We start from the raw sequence: 15,985 nt of genomic DNA, 5'->3' as shown, positions 1-15,985 counted from the left end.
GGAAATTTCTTGAAGGAGGTGGAGTTGGGTTGTCCCTCGAGAATGGAGGAGATTTGGGAAAACCCAACGGAAGAAGTTTCTAGGGAGGACACTGGCTGGACTGCTTTCTTGGAGGCAGGAGTGCACATGTTGTGTGCTTGGGACAGAGAAATGGCCCCGGGGGCTCACCCCTGGTGCTTGCCTCCCACTGTCAGGCTATCTTTCACTCAAACAGGCAGCGAAATTGTTTTCAGCTCCCAGGATGCCGAATTACAATTTGTCCCTTCTTGAGGTGAGAAATGCCCACCTGTCCCTGTCTTGCTGCTCGCAGTGCCCGTAGACAGAACGGGCAGTGCACAAGGACAGGTTGCTAAAGAGTGTTTGCTTCTCTTTGTGAGGATTTCATGGAGTCACCAGCTCTTCATTTCTCCGAAGTAGCTGTTGGTAACTCGGTTAAGAAAACGTATACGCGCAATGTATAAGTATGCTGAATGGAATTTCTTGTGGCAGTTCACAAAGCATTACTGGATTGCCTAAAAATTCCCCTTGTGTTTTCCGTGACAGGTTTGTGATTCTTACCCTACTGAACTGTATGTTCCCAAATCGGCCACAGCACACATCATCGTGGGGAGTTCCAAATTCCGGAGCAGACGGCGATTTCCTGCCCTTTCTTACTACTATAGAGATAACCACGTAAGTCTCAAGGCATGCTTTTGTTTTATGCTTTGCTTTTCTTGTTTTATCATAAACAGGCACTCTCTAGCAGTGTTCTGCTGTGTGCGTGTGTGTTTGGGTTCTTAAAGGGATGTGGATATTGCTGTATGTGGCATGACACAACACAACTATGCTTGAACTCTTACCTTATGTAGAAGTCGACCTTTCATGTTTATTTGATAATAAAGTAATGGGGATACAATCAGAAAACAGTTAAATGTAATCATTCAAGTGAGTTCCTATCCTTTTTTTTAATTAAAAAAATTTTTTGTTAATGTTTTAATTTATTTTTGAGACAGAGAGAGACAGAGCTTGAGCAGGGGAGGGGCAGAGAGAGTGGGAGGCTCAGAATCTGAACCAGGCTCCAGGCTCTGAGCTGTCAACACAGAGCCCGATGTGGGGCTTGAACTCAGACCACAAGATCATGACCTGAGCTGAAGTCGGATGCTCAACCAACTGAGCCACCCAGGCGCCCCAACCTGTCCTTTTCTAAGTGGTCACCTCGGACAGCTCTGTGCTTATTCCAACAGTGCTGGAGATCCTTCGAAACACCTGCTTTAGAAAAGCTCCTGGAATCCATGGCACCTTCTTTTTGAGAATGGGTTTTATTTTTAAAATATTGTTTATAAAAGCTAGGATTCGATTTGTCTGCAGCTAACAGAGACTCTAAGTAAACGCTGCATTAAACAAGATAGAACTTTTTTTTCTCTCACATAACACTGCAGAGGTGGGCAGTCCAGGCCTGGAATCCTGTTCTCCACTACTCAGCCCGCAGGGACCCAAGCTCCTTGCACCCTTCTGCTCTGCCTTTCCAAGTCTTTGGCGCAAATTGAGGGACATAGTAGATGACTTAGTAGCAGCCATCACTTCCACACAGCAGCAGGTGGAGGAGGGCTAATGAGCCCTCACAGCTTTCCGAGGAAGCCTCCAGAAACTGCCATGAGACTTCTGCTCACAGAAGTGATGAACTGCACAGGGCAGGCGAGAAAATTCAGTCTTAAGGGTAACCGTGGAAACAACTAAAACTTGTTCCATTTCTATGAAGGACAGGAAAACAAAAACAGGAGTCCACAATGGCCCTTGCCACACATTTCAGGAATTACTTGACCTTAGCCAGGTGAAAAGTTTGGTTTTCAAGCTAGATGTTATAGTTGTTGATTGAAAGCCAAATTAATAGCCATAAATAATTATAACAGATGTCTGTGAGTGTGTATGCACATGCATGTACCGATGGGCAGGGGGGTCGGGTAGGTGCTGTGTCTGATTCTAGAAGGAGGTTTCCAAAAATACCATGAACAATGCCATCTTCTTCAGGGTAAGCATACAGCCTTCTGTGTCGCCTGCTTTGGAGGAAAATATTCATTTAGCAGTGTAATTTCCATTAATTGGAAGGATATAAATGGTCTTATTTTTCGTTAAACTCACTGCTCTGAAATGGGGTCTAAAAAAGGCAACGATAGTATTAATGTTCTGTATTACTTGACTCCAACTATATTTGAGCCTACACAGAACTGGAACAGGTACTGAAAGTCAAATAAAGATAGGAATTTCTTTAAAAAAAACCATGATGGAATGAATAGGGAATTTCATGACATCGTATTTGAAATTAGGATACCAGTAGCATTGGCACTTTTTGGAGCATCCATTCGTAAAGAAGTAAGAGAGGGAGGATCTTTTATTCGTTGATTGTTGTTTAGAGGTAAGGGTGGGCTGGCTATTTATTACTTTTTTTTATAAAATTTTTTTTAACGTTTATTTATTTTTGAGACAGAGAGAGACAGAGCATGAACGGGGGAGGGTCAGAGAGAGGGAGACACAGAATCTGAAACAGGCTCCAGGCTCTGAGCTGTCAGCACAGAGCCCGACGCGGGGCTTGAACTCACGGACTGCGAGATCATGACCTGAGCCGAAGTCGGCCGCCTAACTGACTGAGCCACCCAGGTGCCCCTGGGCTGGGTATTTAAAAAGTGAGCCTAGAGGCGCCTAGGTGGCTCAATGGGTTGAGCGTCCGACTTCGGCTCAGGTCATGATCTAATGGTTCATGAGTTCAAGTCCTGTGTTGGGCTCTGTGCTGACAGTTCAGACCCTGGTGCCTGCTTCAGATTCTGACTCCCCCTCTCTCTGCCCCTCCCCCGCTCACTCTCTCTCAAAAATAAATAAAAACATTTAAAAAATTTAAAGTGAGCATAGTATCCATCCTACTGCCTTTCCTTCTGTTTTGACATTCTTGAGAAAAGGAATTTTTTTTTTTTTTGGTCACTGTGAGTATTGCAAAGGGCAAGTGTGTGCTGTCTCAGAATGGGTTAGAAGTTTTAGCAATTAGAGCTCAGAGGCCAGCCTCTTCACCTGCTGACCTCAGATTCTCATTGTTCCATTGCTGCTCTTGTGTGCCATTCATTCTTTGATCTCCAGGCTTGAAAATGAATCATAACAGCCATCAGTTATAGTTTAAAATAATTGATTTCTTGTATTTAGAACTTCAAGGAAGACAATACTTCATGTTTTAGCTCTTCTTACAAAGAAAGGAACAGAGATGCGTTTCTTTTTTTTATATGTTTTTTTGTTTACTTTTGAGAGAAAGAGAGAGAGACAGAGAGCGCACAAGCGTGGAGGAGGGGCAGAGATGGAGACAAAATCCTAAGCAGGCTCTGCGCTGTCAGCGTAAAGCCCGATGCGGGGCTTGAACCCATGAGCCGCGACATCATGACCTGAGCCGAAGGCCAATCTTCAGCTGACCGAGCCACCCAGGCACCCACAGAGATGTGTTTCTAAGCGTTGTTGATGAGCTGGTTACTACAGGGAAATACTTAGCGTGCCCGTACATGCATACCCACTCTCCCACCCCCATGAATTAACTCTCTGCTGCAGGTAGCATTATGATCCATTTTGTTTTTTATAACATTTGGGTTTTAATATCAAAGTTAACTGTGTAAATCCTTCTGATGCAACCAGGGATTTTTATAAAGGGAAATATGATCGGGGTGGATTTCTGTGGTTAAATGGAAGATGTTTGAGATAACAAAGCAGCGGTTCGTGCTGTCGTTGCTTAGGAAAACTCATACCTAAACCAGGCAGTCTTCCGTGCAAAGTAAACAGATAGAAATCGTGTAAATGGTGTAAATGTGCTGATCTTTCTTTCTTCCCTTTTGTGGTTTCAGACTTTATAGACTTAAGAATATGTATTCCTGGGGTGCCTGAGTGGCTTAGTTGGTTAAGTGCTGACTTCGACTCAGGTCATGATCTCACGGTTCATGGGTTCGAGCCCTGTGTTGGGCTCTCTGCTGACAGCTCAGAGCCTGGAGCCTGCTTTGGATTTTTTGTCTCCCTCTTTCTCTGCCCCTACCCTGCTTGCTCTCTTTCTCTGTCTCTCAAAAATGAATAAACATTTAAAAAAAATAAAAAGAATGTGTATTCCTATCCCAATAAAACTTATGCTTGTGAATAAGAATATCGTATTCTTTAGTTAAACTACTATTTCCCACATATCCTTTTGTTACCAAAGAGACACTTCTGATGGAGAGGTGGCTTGGCTAATGTGGGGTGTGGGACCCGATAGTTAGGTTAAGAGAAGCTTGGAGTGCACATCATTGCATGAACTAGAAGTCCTGTGGAGAATCCTTTGATAGAAATGCCTCTGCTGAGGGTACATAATTCCTTTTGGATCAGTTTTTATCATATATGGTGTTAAAATCATATCCTATTCACTTGTTGATGAGATTAGGACTCCTGCCCTAGGGCTCCAGAGAAGGCTGAGCCCATGACACCCGACACTGGACGAATGAAGTTGTCAGCAGTGTATTTGTTGTGCACACTCACTTCCCAGGAGGGGAGGACATGGCTGCCCTACAGGCCATGCAGGGCTGCACTCAGGAATAGAGGGAGCCAGCAGGGATTGTGGGAGGCGGGCTTTGTAGTACCAAGAGGGTGAGGTGACCTCAGGTTCCTGCGAGGATGTGATTGGCTTGGTTAATTCCATGGGCTGGCAGGTGCCTGAAACCCTCAGCTCAGACTTCAGCAGGAGCTACATCTGGTCCGTAGGGAGAATTGTCCAGCCAGGGAGCTTTGTCCATAGGAGCAGATGTAAAGGGGAGCTGGCCCTCCCAATTTTACCAGATGTCACAGGCAGCGCAAAATAATAATTTTAGGCCTTGAACTGCCTATGGGTTATATAAAGCCATCCAGACTCCCTTTGGATATCAAACTGTTGACAGCTTTGTACATAACAATTACAGATGTATAAATTATAAATGTCACTTATGTTCAGAAGCCTGTGCCTGTTTGTTATTTACCAGCCCTTAGAATTGCCGTATCCTTTGTTCTTTCTTATTAAATGTTTTAATTATTTTTTTTTAATTTTTTAACGTTTATTTATTTTTGAGACAGAGAGAGAGCCTGAACAGGGGAGGGGCAGAGAGAGAGGGAGACACAGAATCTGAAACAGGCTCCAGGCTCTGAGCTGTCAGCACAGAGCCCGACGCAGGGCTTGAACTCCCGGACCGTGAGATCATGACCTGAGCCGAAGTCGGACGCTTAACTGACTGAGCCACCCAGCCGCCCCTGTTTTAATTATTTTTAAGAAAGCAGTTGTGCTTTAAATTGTGACTAAGGTGGTCTCCTAAATTCACAGCACAAATCTCTGGGAAACTCTGCAAGATTCCCAAAGAGGTGATTTCCCGTAAGAAAAATACAGACCTCCTTTTCTCCTTTTATAACTAATAGTTCTTGAAACTCACTATGTCTTAGGCACAGTTCTAAGAATGTTATATACTTCATCACACTCTGTAGTTTTGCTATTATTTTCCTCATATTATAGATGAGAAAACCCAGGTTCAAAGACAATAGGTCAGTTACCCAAGATCAGATAGTGAGTGGGAGCAAACCATGGATTAAAAGCCAGACCTTCCTGAATGCTGCATCTTAATTCTCTATCATGCTTCCTGACTTATGATTTTGTCATGCTATATTATTTTGGCTAAGAATCCCGGATCAGAAAATATTATGCCTGGATGCAGTGTCTGGCTTCCCTAATTACTAGCTATAATTAGCCCTAATTATTGACAGCGAGTAAGTTACTTCCCTTCTCTGTGCCTTGGTTGCCTCGTTTATAAAATGGAGCAAGTCATAGATGTTATTGCATATGGTAGTTGAGAAGATAAAAATATGACAAAGGCTTTGTGATAGTGCTGCCATATAGCACACATTCAGAAAATGTTGGATATTTTAATTATTAGTAGCATTGTAAATGAGGGGCTCGTGACAGTTTACCATGGAAGAGCTTTACCTCTGCTCTCAGATGGGTGACATCAGTAAGAAAGGCCACCAGCGAATGGTAATAGTCTGTCACCAGTGTGACTGTCTGGGGCGTGGACAGGGCGAACAGAAGCACTGTAAGACTACTTACTGTGCCACACAAAATTGGTGGCTGTATATTCCCTCTGACGCGGGGAAGAACTCTGTGTGGAGCATGTCTATGGGTTATTAAGAAAATATAACTATGAAATATTAAAGTATAGTTGGTTTAGTGGGTTTAATATATCTGGTTTAATTTATTGGCCACATTTCATGGTGTAACTCTGCTCTGACTTAACCCTTCACTTAAAACTAGCGGCTGTCAGCCTGCAGGTCATTGTCATTCCCTGGTTTCATTTCACAATGGAAGTCCCACTTGCTCAGTGAGCGTAGGTGTGGTATGTGCGTTCTCACCAGCTAAATGTGTCTCCTTCCCCTCTAACTCTTCTGATAGTCGAAGAAATTGCCTGGTGGTAGCTGCCTTCACTAGTACTTCTTTAACCCAGATGAAGCTCTAGATCGAATTGTTCTCTTACCCGCCAGAATTCCCTCAGGGCAGCAGGGCAGGCCCTGACCCCCCGAAGAGCAGAAGAAATAGAAAGAATCCCTGGGTAAAGCCCCAAGAAAGCCCTCTGTGGCCCTTATCTTTCTGTCCATTGGATGTTGCTTGTCTTTTGTCACCCAGCCCGCCTTTGGTCCCTGCCCTGCTTCACCTCTCTCCCGGACCAAGCCCTTGCCGGCCATCTCCATCCGTGTTCAGGCCCTCCATCCCTCTCTTCTCCAGCTGCAGGTGCACTTCTGCCAACAGCTCAAGAGTTGTGCAACTCTGGAGAAGCTCTGCCGCCCCTTTGCTTTGCTTGCCACTGTCCCATGCCCTTCGCTCCTGAATTCTGAACCTGGCTGCTGGGCTCACAGTTCTTCACCCACCTCGATGATTGCCTCTTGCTGTCACAGACTGCAACTGGAACTCTTTGGCAGTTGTCCGGTCATGTGTCTGGCTGTGGTGTGGTTCTCAGTCTTGCCAGCAGGTCCTCAGCTGTAATGGTGTAGGTGGTGTAGATAGTATAGATGGTATAGGTGGTGTAAATGGTGTAGATGGTATAGATGGTGTAGGTAGCGTAGATGGTGTTGATGGTGTAGGTGGTGTTGATGGTGTAGGTGGTGTAGGTGGTGTAGATGGTGTAGGTGGTGTTGATGGTGTAGGTGGTGTAGGTGGTGTTAATGGTGAGGATGATGTAGGTGGTGTAGGTGTTGTTGATGGTGTAGGTGGTATAGGTGGTGTTGATGGTGTAGGTGGTGTAGATGGTGTAGGTGGTGTTAATGGTGAGGATGATGTAGGTGGTGTAGGTGTTGTTGATGGTGTAGGTGGTGTAGATAGTGTAGATGGTGTAGGTGGTGTTGATGGTGTAGGTGGTGTTGATGGTGTAGGTGGTGTTGATGGTGCAGGTGGTGTAGATGGTGTAGGTGGTGTAGATGGTGTAGGTGGTGTTGATGGTGCAGGTGGTGTAGATGGTGTAGGTGGTGTTGATGGTGTAGGTAGTGAGAAACATTCCCGCCTTCTCCAGTGAGGACCACCAAAGCTTCCTGGTCTTCCTGGGAAACCCAAACCCTCACTGAGTGTTCCTGGGTTGAACGTTAGGGACACGTAGGCTGTGCTTGGACTCAGAGCTGGGTTGTCCCTTCAGGGGTAGAGACTTGAAGTGCAGGTGCCCCGAGTGGACTCTGCCATGACTCTCTTTGGTGAGTTTCCCCTGCTTAGCCTGCCCGCCCGGAGCTAGAGGGTTCTCTTCCTCCCTGACCACCATGCCCTCCATCCTCTTCCCCAGTGGGCTCGCAGCCTCAGTGTAGGTTCTTGGAGAGTCATTCCTTTATTTTAAATGTTAACATCAAGTCCACAAAAAACACTTTGCCACAGAAGCATAAGTTTTATAGCTGTGAGGTTGTATCCGTGCTCACCTAATAATGCAGGGAAAGTTTTGCGCTGTTGTCTATGTTGTCTGGTGGTATGGTTTACTCTGTCAGAATCGCAGAATTGGGAAATTGCAGAATAGAACGCAGGCCGATTCCAGAGAAGCCCCCCGCTTCTCTCACACCGGGGCCATCGGGGTGTATGCCTGCTGACCTTAGGTGCCCGAGCTACCAGCTGCCTGGGCTTTCCTCATAGTGAAAACGTTCCCATTTAGCATTAGAGTTGGGTTTTGGTATCTGTTTCTAAATGAGCTGATAAAAAATTTGGAAAGCATTAGAAAATAACGTGTTTTTAACTAGTCTTGCTATTAGCAAGTATCCTGTAAATTTTAGGAGAATAGTTATTTATTTTGTATTTCTACCTTCAAGAAAATAAAATAATACCTGTGGAAAGGAAAATAAGCTATTTATTTATTTTTAATTTTTTTTAATGTTCATTCATTTTTGAGAGACAGAGAGAGAGAATGTGAGCAGGGGAGGGGCAGAGAGAGGGAGACACAGAATCTGAAGCAGGCTCCAGGCTCCGAGCTGTCAGCACAGAGCCCGACACGGGGCTCAAACCCACGAACCGTGAGCTCATGACCTGAGCCAAAGTTGGACGCTTACCTGACTGACCCACCCAGGCACCCTGAAAATAGGCTACTTAGATGGCTTTACATTTCATCAGTTAGGTCCTATCTCAACATCCATGCACACTCCTAATTTCTTACACCGAGAAACTTTGCACTGTTTGCCCTTGTTGTGGTTTCTTTGGCCTGCATTAAAAAGAAACCAAGCTGGATTTTTGGAAGGCATTCAGACACTTCTGCAAGCTGGCGTGGGGTGTAAGTGAGCCCAGGGCTCGTGGTTGGGGACACAGTCTGCAGCCGTCCGTGGGAACAGTGGCGCGCTTTCTGATGCTGTGGCCGCGGCCTCTCCCCTCAGGCCTCCATCTGTCGGAGCAGCCAGCCTCTGTCCGGCTTCAGTGCCCGCTGCCTGGAGGACGAGCAGATGCTTCAGGCCATCAGGAAAGCCAATCCAGGAAGTGACTTCATTTACGTCGTGGACACTCGGCCCAAAGTAAGTGTCGCTGTTCCGTCCCGATGCATGTCTTTGCAGCTCTGAAGCCTGAAACTGGAGACGAGGCAGAGCCAAGGAAATGGACGGCTGTCCCCCACTCAGGGCGCTTCATCTGCAAAGGGGCTGTTCCTCTTTGGCCACCCCACTCGGCCCCGTGTTTCTTCCTGGGTGAGTGTTTTTCCACCTGTGAGTTTCCTCATCACGTCAGGTACTTTTGATAGTTCCCCTGCTGCTAGGAGTGTGCTGGGTATACAGTATACACAACACATGAGTGTGGTTTAATTTTGGAGCTTGCTCTCCTAAATACACCAAATTATTATTAAAAAATTTTTTTTAATGTTTTTTTTTTAAATTTTTTAAATTTATTTTGAGAGAGAGAGAGCGCGCACAGGCACGGGAGGGGTAGGGAGAGAGGGAGACACAGAATCCAAAGCAGGCTCCAGGCTCCGTGCTGTCAGCACAGAGTCTGACGCGGGGCTTGAACCCACAAGCCGTGAGATCATGACCTGAGCTGAAGTCAGACGCTCAACTGACTGAGCCACCCAGGCGCCCCAATGTTTATTATTATTTTTTTTGAGAGAGAGGGAGGGGCAGAGAGAGAGGGGCACAGAGGATCCCAAGTGGACTCCACACTGACAGCAGAAAGCCTTATGTGGGGCTTGAACTCCTGAACCAAAATGGGAGATCATGACCTGAGCTGAAGTTGGATGCTTAACTGAGCCACCCAGGCACCCCTACCAAATTATTTTTTTCACTTGTTTCTAAAAGGACCTTTTTTTCTCTGACAATAAATTACTGTGGCTCTCCCACAGTTCAATTTTTGTGAGGTGTTCCGCTGTACTATTTCAGATTCACCTTGCAGCAATCTGTATCTGTGACTTGGAAAGATTTATAGTATATAATGTCAAGTGAATGAAAAAGTCACAAAATAATATGCATGCTCTTGTGTTCATGTAAAAAAAATTACAGGTTTATGAAAATAGAAAGAGATCTGGAAGGATATGTGGCAACCTGTTAAAATTCCATAGAGAAGGGTAGATTTGGGGAGGTAGAGAACTTTCTACATGTCTCTTATTTGTAAATATTATTTAATTATGCATGTATTCATATACCAATTTTATAATTTAATCAGATGGTCAACAAGAAATCTAGTGGTCGAGGGATAAGCCAAGTCCATCTTGCATGGTATCTCGATACCACACAGGTTTCCTTTTTTTTTTTTTAATGCCTGTTAGCATTAGGTCCAATTTAATTTCCAATTTCATGGCTTAGACCCATTTCTTTGTAAACCAGTCAACAAAAGGAGTCCTCAGTGGGATGTGCCAGTGAATATATAGAAACAAAATCACCTACAACTACATGGAACATATAGGACAAAATGAGATGACCAAACAAAATGGCCTTAATCAACATATTTGTCATTATAACTTCTTGCCAGTAATGAAAATGTACATGTGCCTATGCCTGAGGAGAGAGTAGTACATGTGGCCCATGCTCCACATGGGTGTGGAAAGGTGTTCAAGATCTAGTATGCGACAAGAGTGAGATACACAAATATGTATGATGTCATCCCATTTATGTAATAATAATTGTAAACATTATATATTATTCTATACATTGACAAATTTGAGGGTATGTATGCCAAGCCATTAACAGTGGTTTTTCCTGTGGGGAAAGAGGAGGATTTTCAGAACTTTTTTACCTCATAAATGATAGTTTGAAGATTGTTGTCATCATGAAAAGGTTAAAAGACCATAAGGACCTTAAATGTTAAACATAGCTACCATATGAGTCAACAGTTCTACTCCTAACTTGAGAGAAATGAAAACACATGTCCACCAAAAACTTATCTGTGAATATTTCTTGATTAATAATAGCTTAAAAGTAGAAACAACCTGGGGCACCTGGATGGCTCTGTTGGTTGAGTGTCCAACTCTTGATTTCATCTCGTGTCATGATCTCACAGTTCATGAGTTCAAGCCCCGAGTCAGGCTCTGTGCTGACAGTGCAGAGCCTGCTTGGGATTCTCTCTCTCTCTCATCCCTTCCTGGCTCTCTCTCTCAAAATAAGTAAATAAATAAATATAGTAGAAACAACCATATGTCCATCAACTGAGATTGAGTTAATAAAATGTAGTATATCCATTCAAGGCAATATTATTGGCTATAAAAAGGAATGAAGTACTGATGCGTACCACAATGTAGATGAACCTTGAAACTGTTACATGAAGTGAAAGAAGTCAGGCACAGAGGATCACACATTGTGTGATTCCATTTATATGAAATTTTCAGAATAGACAGATCCATAGATACAGAAGGTAGGCTGGTGGTTTCCTTGGGCTAGAAGGATGGGAGGAAACGGGGGGGGACATGGGTAGAGGGTTTCATTTTGGGGTGATTAAAATGTTCTAAAATTAGATTGTAGTGCCAGTTACACAATGGATATATTACACAAGTGGATGGATTGTATGGTCTGTAAATTCTGTGTCAGTGAAGCTATTTTTAAAAGGAACACAAGGACACAAGAAACATTAGAACAGGAAGCAGGAAACAGCCCAAATGATGGACAGCCCAAATCCATTGTATACACTGATAGGTAACTATAGACATAGCCTATACTCATGGGCCGTGTGAGAATTGAGCATTGGGTATTATCCATTATGTAGGCACTCAGAGCCTGGCAATTTTCAATGCTTCTCTGAGCCTCGATTCATCAAATGTTGTGATTCATGGCCTGGTTCACTTAATTGGATGGTTTCCTAGTGTAAGATCAGTGCCCTACTCATACCCTCAACCTTCGAACAGTCCCGTGCTCCTGACCCAAGTGCAGTAGTGGGATAGTTGTGGGCCAGGCCACGGGGATGGAGTCCCTTTCAGATGCCATATCAGCAAATCAGTTGTGGAGATCAATGATAAAATGCATGTTACAGCTGTATCACATTATAGCAGATTATATGTAAAGGATTCCCTTCCTTTTAGGTAATGTGAAAACGAAATACCCTGGTAAGAACTTCAAACTGGAAAAAAAAAAAAAGGCTGCTCTGCTTGAAGATTTTCACTTGAAAGATACCAGAAAACCTCTGACTTTACTGTTCTCTTTCCATTTGTGCTTTTTTCTCGGGCTTATCACAGTACAGCCCCTCCCTTCTTACCTTGACTGCATTCTGTCCTCTTTATTGCACGTTTTGTGTAAGAAAAGGCTGTTTGGACTTGCCTCGTGGTCAGAGGGGAATTAAAGAATGCCTGCATCTTAGGTAAATGTACTGAAGACGAGATACACAAGGAGAGGACAGGGGCTTTCCTGGGTTGGGACGCCTTTCTCCTGTCGCGTTTTCCCAGGTTTAAATAAAGCCAAACAGATTCACCTACTGATGGCAGGGCCAGTGAACCAAGTGTGCACTGTGCTATGTAAACCTCCTGGGAAATGTGGCAGCTGTTGAGCCTGGCATATTCCGGATTTAAAATGAATTAATCCAGAGGATTTGATTTGAAGGGTATATTTAGCACTAAGCGTGTTTACTCTTGGTGATAAGAAGTTCAATGTCGATCCATTAAAGAAAATTGGCGTGTCATACAAGTGCCCTGTTCTTGTATTTGCTCATGCACACACACACTTCACATGAGTTTTAAACTGTTTGCTTAGAGCTTTCATTCTTCCAAAGAACACGTCTGTTGGTTTTTGTTCCAGAGTGTCAGGCTTCCTTGGTAGCCAGGAGATGGAGTCCCTGTTTGCTCTAGGTGGTGGGCAGGGGGAAATGGAGCTCTCAGGTTTAACTAAAAAGAGAGAGGAACAGGGGCGCCTGGGTGGCGCAGTCGGTTAAGCGTCCGACTTCAGCCAGGTCACGATCTCGCGGTCCGGGAGTTCGAGCCCCGCGTCAGGCTCTGGGCTGATGGCTCAGAGCCTGGAGCCTGCTTCCGATTCTGTGTCTCCCTCTCTCTCTGCCCCTCCCCCGTTCATGCTCTGTCTCTCTCTGTCCCAAAAATGAATGAAACGTTGAAAAAAAAAAAATTTAAAATAAAAAAAAAAAAAAAAAAAAAGAGAGAGGAACAGGAGGCAACCCCAACCATTCCTGTCCTCAGTGAGGCTAGCCCCACATGCTGCCTCTTGAGGTGAAAGCCTTCTCAATTGCTTGTTGACATTAAAAACACGGGAGGCAGAAGCAGTGAGGTCTTCAGTATGTTTGAATATCTGCCCCCCCCCCAAATATATGAGGCCAAATCTTACTGCTGGGATTTGGTGCATTAAGCTGATATGAAATAATGTGGATGCAATCAATAGAAGTTGAATTACAAAATGGGAGGTAATTAATTTTATCTCAACCTTGTTCATGACTTCTCCTTGCTTTATTCTGGGTCTTGGCTGGGCTTGTAAAAATGCCAGGCACCACTTTGTCGTTTAATTCTTACAATAGTCCTGAACATTGGGATGTGTTTTCTTTTTATGGCTAGGGCTTGGATTTAGAGAGGTAAAATAATTTGCCCAAGGTTGCACAGGTCAGAGCAGAGCCCACATTCAAATGCAGACCTATCCGATGCCAAAGCCGAGGCTCCTTCCACTTGACCATGGAGCTGTTCACAGAAGTCAGAGCCCTGTGTGCACGTGAGGCTCAGGAGGGTTGCCACCTCCAAGCACACACCCACTGAAGATGGAGACGCGGGGCTGAAGAACCAACCACAAGCTCAGCCCAAATCAGGGCCAGGGCCAGAGGAGCCAGAAGGGCTCTGAGCTGTGCTCTGATGCCTGCACCTTGGCAGGAAGTGCTGCGCGGTACAGAGAAGGGGTGAGGAAAGGCAGCCACCTGCGTCTGCGAATGCTCAGCCTTTTGTCCTTGCTCCTTCCCCAAAGACAGCTTTATGGTTATGGCTTCTAATGGCACTCTGTAAGCAGTTTTGTAGTTGCATTACAGAATGTTGGATATTTTTGTGTTTCTCTCGGATCGGTAATTATGTGGTTCTTACTTAGCAAATCCTGTGAGCGGGGGGAGCTGAGAGAACCCATCGTAAAGACGGAGGTGCCTGAAAGAGGAGAATCTAGGATCTCCTTTTTTAGCAGGATATGGGTCATCCTTGCTGATGGCCACTATGGCGGAGAGCAGGGGGAAAGGGAATTGGAGAGACAGCAGTATTCAGAGGCAGTGGAACGTCTTCATGCCTTCTCTTTGGTAGTGCAAGGACAGAGGAGTTTCCCTGTGGGTCTAGTGGGCACGGAGGAAGCAAGTGCCCAGGAGCTATCTTGCTAGTGTCCCTCCAGAGACTCCCTCCCGAAGTTTCCAGCTGCAAGTGACTGCAGGGTGTTTGCTGGGGAGCGAGGTTGAGGGGGTTAGAAGAAGTTCAAGCCTGAGGGATCTCCCATGTCAGTGACTTGTGTACCTCATATGTCCAAGAGCCCACATGTGTGCCCCAGGGGTTGCAGCATTTGGACGCTTTCACCGAGAGGGCAGGGATGGCCCATAAGTGTTGCCAGTCAAGCAGTGACCTCAGTGGAGAGAGAACTGCAGTCTTGCCAGCTTTATGAAGAGATGGTTATCACTTTTCTTATCCTTCCTCTGTACTACCTCCCCACTCTCCCAAAACAGTACCTAGAAGAGGAACTAGAAGCAAGGAGAGAAGACCCCTCACCAGTCCTCACAGCCTGTAATGAGAGAAAGATGAGTTTGCATCATATATGGTGTTGGAATTGTAAATGGAGCTGGATGGTGGTTTCCTCTCTGAGTGTAATCCAAAAGCTAGTCATTCTGCCTGAGATATCCTGAGGGTAGGAAAGGAAGATTTGACGGGCACAGTTTTAGACAGCAGTTGCAGGAAATAAAGCCTTCTCATGTTTTTACCTGTGTATGCCCCAAGGTAAGGTTCTTCATTTCATCAGTCCTGGAGGGAGGGAGAGGATCGTCACGTGACGCTCGCTGCATGTGGCCCGGTCCTCCTCTGGCCAAGATAACTTGTTTCCGTTTCCCAACCATGTCAGATTGGGCCCTGTCACTATTCAGGTACGGAATGTACTGTGCTGAAATTTGAGACTTGGGAGGCTAAGATAGTTGTAGTCTTCTATCTCCATGACTGGGCTGACCATGGAGTTGATATCAAGATCATCGTTGGCTAAGTTCTCATGGTTTTGGTGTGTCTGATTGATTGATTGATTTAGGGTCAGGGGAAGATCTGATTCTATTTCTTAGCATTCTTGGCCTGTTCACCCCTCCACTTCGTTCTCATATTCAGTCCTTTGGCCAGTCAGCCGGTCAGTAAATCTTCACTGAGTCCTGTTCTGTGCCAGGTGGAGGGATATGGCCTCAAACCTGCCCTGCAAGCTTGTCGTGGAGCCTGTGTCCTCTGCCCCAGTCCAGTGGATCTTCTCTGCCATCAACACTAAATCTTCAAATTTTCAAATAAATCTTCTTGGAATCCTCAGTTGCTCTCCACTGTCATGCGTAAAGTCTGACCTTCTGAATCAGGCCTTTTTGTAGAGGATTCTGGCTAATTTTTAGCCTCGTCTCTGGCTACTGCCACCATCTGTGAACCGTCTACTCCACTGGCACTGGTCGGCTCTGTGATGATCTGTTCCTTGATTTTGTCTCTCACCTCTTCATCTGCAGTGCCCTCCCCTCGGTCTCCATCCTTTCAGATGATTAGCGTCTATCTCAAGGCTTTTTGCTTTCATGGAACGTGACCCCCAATCCCCTAGGCTCCACGGGGCTGCTCCCGATTCAAACTCCTGCCACTATCACAGCCTCTGCCCAGTCCTGGCTGGTAGAGGCCATTATTATTTGGTGCTGTGTATTTTCCCTTCCACACTCAGAAGCTTATGGTGGTAGGAATGGCTTCTTACTCAACTTTCTATTCTGTTTATCATCTGGCACACAGTAGGTGTTCATAAGAGTTTGTTGGAAAATGAGTGGAGTTCTTTTTGTTTCGTTTAATGAGCTTTTCTGCATCCAAAGATGCAGAGATTATCAAAAAGTGGAGTGATCTTGGGTTAGAAA

General features: G+C 45.1%; 1 protein-coding gene across 1 annotated transcript in view; it reads left to right on the top strand.

Moving 5' to 3' along the window:
* Positions 1-15,985, top strand: part of MTMR7 (myotubularin related protein 7) — a 56,231-nt gene that overhangs the window by 9,112 nt on the left and 31,134 nt on the right. The window contains exons 2-3 of the mRNA XM_047091923.1: positions 544-672; positions 8,875-9,009. Coding sequence (XP_046947879.1) covers positions 544-672; positions 8,875-9,009 — 264 coding nt within the window. The remainder of the gene's footprint in view (positions 1-543; positions 673-8,874; positions 9,010-15,985) is intronic.

Source organism: Lynx rufus, unplaced genomic scaffold (assembly GCF_022079265.1).
Source record: "Lynx rufus isolate CCGP_SWC_20201006 ecotype Redwood Valley unplaced genomic scaffold, mLynRuf1.p SCAF_3, whole genome shotgun sequence".
Lineage (NCBI taxonomy): Eukaryota > Metazoa > Chordata > Mammalia > Carnivora > Felidae > Lynx > Lynx rufus.
This window is presented reverse-complemented; position numbering and strand designations above follow the sequence as displayed.